At 40.5% G+C, this 10,890-nt stretch overlaps 1 protein-coding gene across 1 annotated transcript; it reads right to left on the bottom strand.

Moving 5' to 3' along the window:
* Positions 1 to 388: 388 nt before the first annotated feature.
* On the bottom strand, positions 389 to 10,601 carry wdr36 (WD repeat domain 36; the record flags this gene model as incomplete). The annotated part of the gene is given in 21 exon segments (XM_005950616.3): positions 389 to 587; positions 684 to 871; positions 1,230 to 1,311; positions 1,422 to 1,541; positions 2,002 to 2,233; positions 2,357 to 2,464; positions 2,553 to 2,632; positions 2,711 to 2,819; positions 2,921 to 3,086; positions 3,605 to 3,722; positions 3,809 to 3,951; positions 4,033 to 4,122; positions 4,399 to 4,464; positions 4,618 to 4,738; positions 8,727 to 8,902; positions 8,994 to 9,126; positions 9,220 to 9,274; positions 9,711 to 9,843; positions 9,936 to 10,053; positions 10,381 to 10,481; positions 10,574 to 10,601. Coding segments are annotated over 21 exon segments (2,517 nt in total), but the record flags the coding sequence as incomplete, so codon positions are not given.
* Between the last annotated feature and the right edge of the window lie 289 nt (positions 10,602 to 10,890).

Below are 10,890 nucleotides of genomic sequence, written 5' to 3'. Positions count from 1 at the left end.
AGATGATACCATCCCATAATCCACAGAAATGTTCATGAGACAGACTCAGATCACAAAGATGTTCATTAATGGTGTTTTTTTATTTCCTGAAAGGCTGATGAACCCACAACTGAACTCTGAATGTCACGTTTATAAAAACTGCTCAAACATCTCAGTAAAAACATTTGAGTGAAGGTATGCATTTTGTAGTCCAATTTCTGGATATTGTAGTTTTTATAAGGCAGACATCCACTGTGTACTTCAAACACCAAACCTCTCGTTTATTCTCCTTTAGCTTGAGATGTTGCCATTGAGATCATGCATTAGGAAAGTGATGAAGAAAAGCACATCAGCACTGAAATCTTTCATTAAGAAGATTCATTGAATGGTTGAAATAAAAACACAGAAGAAGAATCCAAAACAAATTTATTAGAATACAAAAAGTGTATGTATGTGTGTCACAGCAGGGCGCTCTTTGCGTATGAAAGCAGACATAACGATTGGTCAAATGATGCTTGTAGCTCCGCCCAACTTTTCTCCAACCGGGACAAGAGGTGGTTCAAAGCTTCCATGGCGATGGCATCCTGTGATAAAGAGCGAAGATGGAGCTAAAAAAAACAAAACAAAAAAAGTTAGCAGGAAATCGTGAAGAGACTTCCACAATAAAAGATGGCACAGTGACGAGTGTGTTCTGATTGGCTAACCTTTAGGAAGAGCGCCAGGTAAGCGTGGGCCAGGTCAAAGTCCCGCCCACTGGCCAACATGCTGTCAATCATCTGAATGAACACTAGCAGGAGCTCTCTGGCTCCACCCCCCTCTGGAGCCAGAGAGTTGAGCTCAACAGAGAGCGCCGCTGGCCCACAATCCTTCAGGAGACGCAGCGGCTGATCAACTGCAGAGAGAGTATTGATCTCTGATCAGAACTCAGGTTTGTGTTTCAAACTTTGATGAAAACCATCTATCTATACTCTGATAAAATACAAAAGTATAATGTTACGGACAATATCAGATATGGACTAAAAACCACAAAAACGTCTTAATCAATCACTGGATAATTGATTCAGTTACTGTCATTACAGACTCTCCTCAGGTATAAAAAAATTAAGCTGTTTTCTTTCTTTATCGTTAATTTTGTTTTTCTGTCAGCTCAGTAAGCAGCTTTTATTTTGAAATTCTGATTAAATACCAGCTTTAGATTTTAGTATTAAAAATTAAAAGCATGAAGGTGAGCCAATCCTGTCCCAACTCACATGATCCCGTGGTCAGAGCTGACTCCAGAGTGCAGATGAACTCTGACCTCTGAGAGAGCACGCCCCAGTTCAGCACCTTAGACTGAGACACAGGAAACACGACTTTATTTACACATGATTAAAGTGCACATCCTCAGTTTGGACTAAAACATACTCGGGTCCCGATGTGAGCGGGTCCCAGGCATATGTTACCTGTGTTTCGTGCTCGGTTTGTGTTTGCGTCGCAAATCGAGGCGTGAGTCCGGGAACTGTCGGCAGGAAGAAGGGAGCAGCAGCTGGAGCAGCAGGGGCCGCCACGGGTTTATTCCTTTTCTATAAACACCAAATCACACAGGTGAGAGGTTGTTACATGATCAGTACTCAATCCTTAGAGACCATCAGCTGATTTGTGATCATGTAAAGAATTAATCTGTTCATGAGCTGACTCATCACACTCCCAGGTGAAGCTGGTATGTGGAAGAATCAACAGTATGTGCTGCAGGGAGGTTTTAAAAAGAAGCAGACTGAACATGAAAAAAACAAAACATAAATATTTGATTTAATAAATACAAAGATGGGACTGGGAATCAATCACAGTCAGGTTTGTTCCTTTTTCACAGGATTATGATGTTGTTTTTATTTTTGGCAACAACCCAAGTGAAAAAGTGATCATTTCACTTCATGTTTTAACTGCTATCACTGGTTCTTATATTTTGTCCTCCCCACTAAAATGATTTTGAAATCAAGGACCACAGCTGCTCACAGTGTTCCTAATAAAGTGACAGTTCCTCACCTTGATTTCATCGAGGTGCAGCAGACTCTTCCACCGAGACTCTGGCAGCAGAGACAAAGTTACAAGCTCCGCCCCCAGTTGTTCAGCTGACTGATAGACATCCTCCTCCTCCTCAGAATTCACCTCCTGTTCTGTCTCCTCCACCGTGACGCCCGGTAAAGTCTCCACAACTGGTTGGTAGTCAGCTGGGAGGGGGCGGAGCCCCACAGGCCCACACAGGCTCTTATTGGTCCTAAAGGAGGACAACTGCACTGTGACTGGCTGATAATGGACTTTCATATGACCAATTGTGAATAAGAAAAAAAAGCCCCTGATTGGTTGCTGTAGCAAAGGCTGCATTGTGATTAGTTCATACCAGAGGTAGAGGCCCAGACTGTCAACGTGAGCTGTTGCGAGGAAGTCACCTGTCGGGGACAAGGACACGCTCACTGGCGCCGTGGCAACCAGGAAACAGTCGACTAGACTGAGGATAGAAGAAAATGATGGATCTGATGATCAGCTAATGTCTCTGATTAGTTGTCCCAGTCACTCATTAAAATTTTCAGTCTTACCTTCCAGAGGGGAGGTCCCAGGCACGGATGGTACAGTCCATTGCCACAGTAACCAGCCATCGGCCATCAGGGCTGAATGTCTGAGGAATAAAAACATTTAGCTTCCTGTTAGCATACTGTGTGACGTGTATGTATGCTAACACCTTCATCCAACCCACCATGTCGTTGATGTTGCCGTGGTGACCTGCAAATTTCCTAACGACTCTTCTGGTTTCTATGTCGACAACCACCAGAGTGAAGTCATCCAGTGCTAATGCTAGCATCCCACTAACAGAGAAACAGAGTGAGCAGTGTTAGGGAATGCTAATTGTTAGCATTCACTGCAGCTAATCATGCAGTTTATTAGCATCATGCTAGCTCCTAGCTACCTTTCCCTGTGTAGCTTCATGCTAGCCGGCGCAGCGTTTAGTTTCATCTCTTCTTCCAGCTTCTTCGATTTGAAGCGCCAGAATTTCAGCAGCCAATCAGAGCCTGTGGTAAGGGTCAGCTGGTTCAGGGTATCCGTGGCGATGCCTCGCACCACACTATTGTGAGCTGGAGGAGCAAGACATCGGGGTTAACCTGTTACTACAGGGCTTTCTGAGCTTCCTGCTCGAAAATGACACCCAAGTTCACATTTTAATCCAGAAAATCATTAATCAACATATAAACATCTTCTGTGCAAAGACTTATGCTTCTGAAGCCAAAAAGTGAAAAATGACAGCAGTATTCAGGCGTTGTGCAATTATTGACGGAGGTCTCTGAGAGCTAACGAGCCATTGTTTACAGTGTTACATGAAGTGGGGTTGGTTTGGGGCTCCATTGTTTGTGCTTAGTGGACTTTTTAGCAAATACGCAACTGCTCTTTTAATCATCGCTTGTTTTCGCTGTGTTTGGTAGTTGTAGAAATGATTTATATGAGCATTTAGCTGAGATTCTAAGATTTCTGTGTATACATGTTCATATTTGCATAAAAGGCTCGATAGCATGACAGATTAAACTGCAGTTACCGGGGGCTTTGGGTTAATAAAATGAGACAGTGCTGCAATCACAGGAAAAAAAGGTGAACACACCTTTCTCATCGTCACCGTAGCAACCCCGATGCAGTCCGGACTGCAGGTTGTAGACGTCCACGCGGCCACAAGATGACCCAATTACAACAAAGTTACCACAGGAAGTGATGTCAACAGCCTGGGAGCAGAAACAGGAAGTCATGTGACCCTCAGAGCCATCCAGGAGAGGAGCTTAGAGAAACACAGGTTTAAAGATGCTATTACCGTAGCGATGGCACCCCTCCGTGAGCCTGGTGGTTGCAGATGGTGCGCTCCCATCGTGCACCTCTGGTAGTTCCATGTGGTTGTTGCTAGGCGATCACGATGACATGCGACGATGCCGTCCCAGTCTGACTGACGAGTGACAGCTGTGAACAGAAAAAGGACAATGTCAGCTTTAATGGAACGTTTTCTGTATGGACTTCTGCACAGCTTGTCATAGTGCTCACAGGAGGAGAACGCTGTGATGGCAGGAAGTCGCAGTTCTTCATACGTCAGTCCTTTCTTCTTCTTCTTTTCCTTTTTTTTGTTAACAGAGCCTAAAAGAAATAAATGTAAACCATACTCAATTAAAAAAAAAGATTTTTATTAAAGCAGCAGCATTTAGTGTCCAACATGAAACTGCAGTGGGTGAAGTCAGGAGGATGTTCTTAGCCAATAAAGGAAATAGGTCGAACAGTAAGAGTTCAGTTTTCTGTGTCATCATTTTTGTGTTATTGTTATCGAGAGGCTGCCGACAGACACACTGAGTCTGAGAAAGCGACTCTAAAATGTCACATTTTTTGAACAGAGTCTGATGGGAGGGCTGAGCTTACCATGACCCAGGTTCTTGTTGAAGCGCTCGTGGACGGTGGAGAAAGACTGCAGTGTCCCATCCTGACCTGCAGGGCGGGCAAAAGCAACACAAAACATAAATATAAAAAAGTTAAAAAAATATCAGAAAATATAAACAGCGGGTTCAAAACAGGAGGACACAGAAAAAATAAAAATGGCACAATAAATAAAGAAATATGTATACTATCATCTGATCTTACCTGCACTTAGGATGTTTTTTCCGTCATTGCCATGGTGATGAATGGTGGTGGGCGGGGCGCTGTGTCCCTGACGGATCCTCAACAGTCTGGCTCCACCTCCTTCCTGATCAAAAATCCACACCTGAGGGGGGAAAAGGTTTTCTACTGTTTTATATTTTGTTGTAATTATTTAATTGAGAATGTTGCTTTTCATTATTTTCTTTATACTATAAGTTATTTTTTATATTTTCCTCAATGTCTGACTTTTGTTGGGAGTTTTTTTTTTCTTTGTTTTTATTATTACTGCAGTTCTTGTTTATACTTCTTTTTTTGTTTATTGATCTCTGGTTTTAACCCTCTGGTCAAGATGCAGTGACTCAGAGTCTCAGTTTCAGCTTGTGTCGAATGCACAGACTTCAAACTATATACCAGTTTTTAAATTGTGTTGATAGGCCACATAAAACTAGAGTTATCATAAAAAATACAAGCAATGTTTTCTTCAAACAGTGGTGTTTACAGCGGGAAGAAATGGTAAAAACAGTGTTTTCTATGGACAGCGCTAGCAAACACTCTCCGCTTGGGAGTAAAAAAAAAACAAAAAAAAAACACCCCTTCCCTGTCTATTGGTGTTAAAGTTTACCATGTCAACCAATCAAAAAAATTCTATGGCAACATGTGACATTTGGTTGTTTAGGAAGAGGGGGAAGTTTTAGGAGCGACACCGGCGAGAGAGAGAGAGAGCGAAAGAAAGAGAGAGAGCGAGTTTTGATACGTGAGAGATTTGTGACATTTAGCGTGTTTGGAGGCTGTAGTTAGTGTGTAGTGTAGTCATTGTTTTGTTTTGTGCGTCAGTTATACTGCTCAATGTCACAGTTGGTGCAAAAAAGCCACCAAAGGCAGAATGTATTGTTAACTCTGTCTCCAGCTAAAAAACAGGAGGGCTGATCCACCTCCTGCTGTCAGAGCTGCAGGGTTTATGCCTGTGGTGTTCTCCTCGGTCTTATAGTGGACAGAAACTATTTTTTGGAGTAAACAATTTGTGTCCCTTCTTATTTGATGCAAAACACCTGATTGTTCCTTAAATAGTTTTAAATGGTTATTTAAAAACAAACAAACAAACAAACAAAAAAAAAACAAAACACACCTGAGGCCTTGGCTGCATTTTTAGTTAAATAGTACTATATAACTTTGTTGTTTGCAAAACTTGTGCAATGTACAGTTTGTATTTGCATTTCAAGTTAAACAGGTTTGTGGCTTTTACAGTAAAAATTATAACTTTTTTCTACTCGGATTTTATGTTTTTTGTCTCAATTTAGATCAACTGTGTTAATACAGTATGTCAAAATGAAAAAATAACTCTACAAACTGATACCAAACAAGGCAAGAAGAACAGTTTTTAAAGGTGAAATATGGAGAGAAAATGAAAAGTAGCCAAAAATGGCCAATTATACCCTGGACCCCAGAGGGTTATTCATCGTAGTCTCTGATTTTAGTTAGATTTAGTTATTATTTAGTTATATGTAGTTAATTTTAAAAGTTGTATTTTTGTTGTTTTTAAATGGAATCACTTTATTCAGGGTTCATGCGCCTTTTTCAGGATCAAATTCAAGCACTTTTTAAGCACTTTCAACTAGGGCTGCTCAATTAATCGAATTTTAACCTAAATTACGATCTGGGCTTTCAACGATCATTAAAAATGACTGAGCCGATTATTAGCCCCTCCTTCGGGCTTGACTCTCGCGCTGCTCTGTGTGGCAAATCCAGCGCACCTCTCTGCATTTCGAACACGTGTCACAACAATTAAGAGGACCCGAGGGAAGCTCGGAAAGCTAAGCAGAAGTTATTTGGAGAGGAGAGTGACTGCCGATGGTTGAAAAGAGAGGTAAAAAACTTCAGTGGTGTGGAAACATTATGGGTTCGCAGAGTCAGACGTGAATCAAGTAGACACAGTGTGTAAACTTTGCTACAGTGTCATAGCTGCACCACAGAGCAACACTGCAAAGTTCACTAAACATAGATGTTTACATTTTTCATTTATTTTTTATATTGCAAACATTTGCACTGTTATCAGTATTTGCACACTATTTTATATTATTTTTTGACAATCTTTAAAGTCATTATTCAATACATTGTTATTGTTAACCTAAATATCGTCAAATAATCGAGATCGCAATTTCAGTGAAAATAATCGTGATTATCATTTTTGCCATAATCGAGCAGCCCTAAGGCTTCTATCTTACAATATAAAGCACCTTGAGGTGACTGTTGTTTAAGCACATCCCCCCACCCCCCCCCCCCCCCCCCCCCCCCCCCCCCCCCCCCCCCCCCCCCCCCCCCCCCCCCAAAATACAACACACACACACAAAAAAAAACTCGCATCACCTCAGTAAGACCATGTGAAAATTAAAACAAATCAGGGTGAACTTAAACACCTTTGTTCACCTTTTGTTAAGACATAGTAAAAAAGCACCACACAAAAATACTGCAAAAGGAAACGGTCGCCGTATACACATAGTGTATAAACTCAAAATGCACATTTCACTTAAAAATTAAGATGTGAACAAATCAGCTTGTTTGAGATGTTCTTCTCCTGTTGAAAAAACCCCCCCAAAAAGAAATGAATAAGTCTTCTCATCAGATATTGATGCTTCTTTCCTGTGTGACAGAAAATAGGACACAGATGTTTGTTTGTTTTTTAAGTTAATTCCCAATAAAACTGTTTTATTGCTAACTACATTGCTGTCTGTATTAATGCTGAAGTCCTAAATGATCATGAATCATGATCATGATGATGAATTTGTGCTAATAACATCATGTACAGTCAGACAGGCATGGAGAACAGCACTGACTGGGAGGCTTTGAACAAACATAGTTCAATTCAACATATCAGACTTTAAGAATGCACAAGCATCTACTTAAAATCTATTTAATTTATCATCCATGATATTATTATGTACAGTTCCAATGTATTTTGTATCTCCCTTAAATAAACAGGCAGTCTTAAAGTATGAAATATTCATATACAAAAACACATAAATGTGTGTACTGTCTCAGGGGCTGATTGTGCCCCACAGGCCTCAGTGTGAGCTTGCAGACATTTATAATGTTTAAGTAGTTTAATGTGTCGGTGCTGATGATAAACACATTTTGAATGAAAGCCGGGGAACTTTGGTAGCACAGAAACAAGTGGCTATTTGATTTGGCCTCTATATTTCACCTTTAAAAACTGTTTATCCTGCCAATCTGTTATTTATTCATTTTGACATAATGTGTCAGCACAATTGATCTAAATTCAGACATAATTTAAAATACGAGTAGAAAGTGATATTTTTGACTGTAAAAACCACCAGCATGTTTAAGGAATCATTTTCATAACTTTTAATGCAAATGGAAATTGTACATTTTTTAAAAATATGCACAAGTTTTGCAAACAACAAAGTCATATGATACTATTTACCTAAAAACGCAGCCAAGGCTCAGACGTTATTCATATAACCATTATAACTATTTACAGAAAACTCAGGTGCTCTGCATCAAATAAGAAAGCACACAAATTATTTACGCAACTTCAAAAAATAGCGTGTGTAACGTACGCATACTGGAAAATTATTTACTAGAACTCACCTATCATGCGACTGTCGTTTTCCATCAAACACTCATTAAAACAGCAACCTGCAGGTATGTTAGCGCACTCATCCTCGACTGACCGAGGGAGGGGCGGGGTCACACATTGAAACAGACGCAAGGCAGCCCAGGCGGGGAAATTTTGCTTTTACATTTTGCGACTCATTTTATTTCTCTATCTAATAAGAAAACTATTCAATCAGATAGTTGTTTGTGGTGAATGAAATACAGTTACACTTTCAAGCACTTTTAAGCACCACATCTGGAATGCAAGCATTTTCAAGGATTTCAAGCACCCGTACGAACCCTGTTTATTCTTGTAGTTTCATATTCTATTTTGTTTTTACACTTTTAGCTGTTTTAATTTTATTTGCTGTCGTGGTTTTTGCTGTTTGTTAGTGGGATTGTGTTTTTTAAAATTTTCTTTAATATTTAAAAATAAAGTTAAACATTAGAAAGTTATCAAAGGGTTTTCATAAATCTCTCTCGCTTGTTTTGTTTTTTACCTTGATGGCGTTGTCGGCGCCGTTGGTAACCAATATCGGCTCTCCTTGCAGGAATGTTGCCCCGGCGATGGACGTTCTGTGGGCATGTCTGTGCTGAGTGACGAGCTGGTGACGTTCTAAATCCCAGAATGCAATGTGGCCCTGAGGACTGCCGGACGCCACAATGGGAGGGCCGTCTGACAGACAGAGGTAAAGATACGGTGAATACGTGAAGAGAGACGGAGCCAATGGCAGCAAGCGCCACGGGCATGACATCATCACGTGTACCTGTTCTGAAAGAGAGCGATGTGATTGGTCCCCAGTCCTGTGTGAAGCTCATCAATGTCTCGTCCAGTCGGATGTTGTGAATAATGATGCGACCTGTTGCGGTGCCAACACCAACCACATCCACCGCAGGACTCTGGAAAGTTAAGTGTTCATTTACAAATCTTTCAAAATAAAAGAATCAGGTGTGTATTTACTTCCAACAATAAAAGTCTGTGAAGTTCCTGACCTGCTGCAGAACTGTGACTCCTGCCGACCAGCCAGCAAACGTGAAGAGCAGCTTACTGAGGATCAAACAACTTTATTAACACCTCATCACTTTAACATTAACACTGACGCAGGAATATGGATACACATGTAGCTTACAGTATTAACATCAACAATTTAAATATTTATTTAAAACACATGTACGTGTGTCATTTTTTATAAAAGAATAAAAAACTTTTACGATTTTAAAATAATTTATTTTTGACAGCATGCTGCAGCAGAAGATACTTTTGTAAGAGACTAAGGCCCACAAGCTGAGACAGTCGAGGCTCCTTTGAACATGCTGATGGTAGTTGTGTCATTGTTGTGTCATTGGTGTTTGTATGCAGTTTGCACGTTTTACACAGTGACCATCACAGAGACATGGAAGGAAACCTAAAATCAGACAGACTCTCGGGGGATTTCTGAATGTGTGTTTCTGTCAGTGTTCAGAGTCGAGCGCTACACCCTCACCTGGTCTTGATGTTCCAGAGCTGCAGTGCACCCTGGGAGCTCCCCAGGAGCACCTTGTTCAGGTAGGTGCTCGGGTGCATCATGGCCGATACGTCAAAGGTTGATGGGTCAAAGTGCAGCCGCAGGTACACCTCTGAGAGGCAGAGAGAGTGAGGCATGATGGGTAAGAGCACATGTATGCTACAGCAGGTGAGTGCAGGGCAAGCCACACCACTTCAGACTCACCCCCACTCTGGACATCCCACACGATGACATCACCGCCGCTGTCAGCAGAGATCAGCTGATCACCCAGAGGCAGCAGCAGGCGCACTTCCTGTTCATGACCGTTGTAATGCATCACCACCTGTACGGAGAGCAAACTACTGGTTCATTTTTATTTTCTGCTCGTTTTTATTATTTAATTTTATTATTTAATTTAAATTTATCTGACCATAAAGAAAAAAATTATTCAAATAGAAATAAAACAGATTTTTTAATTAGTTATTTAAATAACATTTAATATTTTGTTTTCTAATTTGAATTTCAGAAAAGCAAAAGCACCAAACATTATAAATATTTTATTGTTTTTATGTTTGAAAATTAAATAATTTGTTTAACTTAAAAAAAAAAGTAAAAGTCAGAATTTAAAATTAAGAAAAAAAAAGATAATGTTTGGTTACAGTTTTGGTACCTCTTTGTTCCTGGCAAAGGCGCTGATGAGCCGTCCGGTAGCGGCGAACACCAACATCCTGTCGGCTGCCAAACAGGTGATTTCATCTGGTAGGCTGTTACCTGGACAACAACATCACAATTTCATTACAGTACATCACAACAGAGCAGCCAATCAGAGAGAAATAAAATAAAATAAAAATCTAAGTACTCACTGACAGCAACGATCCCCAACCTGTTCACCTGCAGGAGACCAATACAGATCATCAATAATCAACAGATATCAGCCACAGCATTCAGGTTATTTTCAGAGTAACAGGCGCTCAGGATGGACTCCACACAGGAAACTGATCAGAAATGCGCAAATAAAACAATACTCCTGATGGTATCAATAAAACCTTCATCGCTGATCCTCTTTGTATGTCTCAGTCATAACAAGATTATCATATCACTGAAGGATAACTCTTTACAAACCACCCTGATTAAACCTGGGTCTTAAAATGTGTTCAGGCTGCAGGTGCACTTTAAAAAA

The sequence above is a fragment of the Haplochromis burtoni genome, unplaced genomic scaffold, assembly GCF_018398535.1.
Source record: "Haplochromis burtoni strain Fernald_Lab_line unplaced genomic scaffold, NCSU_Asbu1 Contig_805, whole genome shotgun sequence".
Lineage (NCBI taxonomy): Eukaryota > Metazoa > Chordata > Actinopteri > Cichliformes > Cichlidae > Haplochromis > Haplochromis burtoni.
The sequence above is the reverse complement of the archived record's forward strand: the minus strand, read 5'-3'. Positions and strand labels throughout refer to the sequence as shown.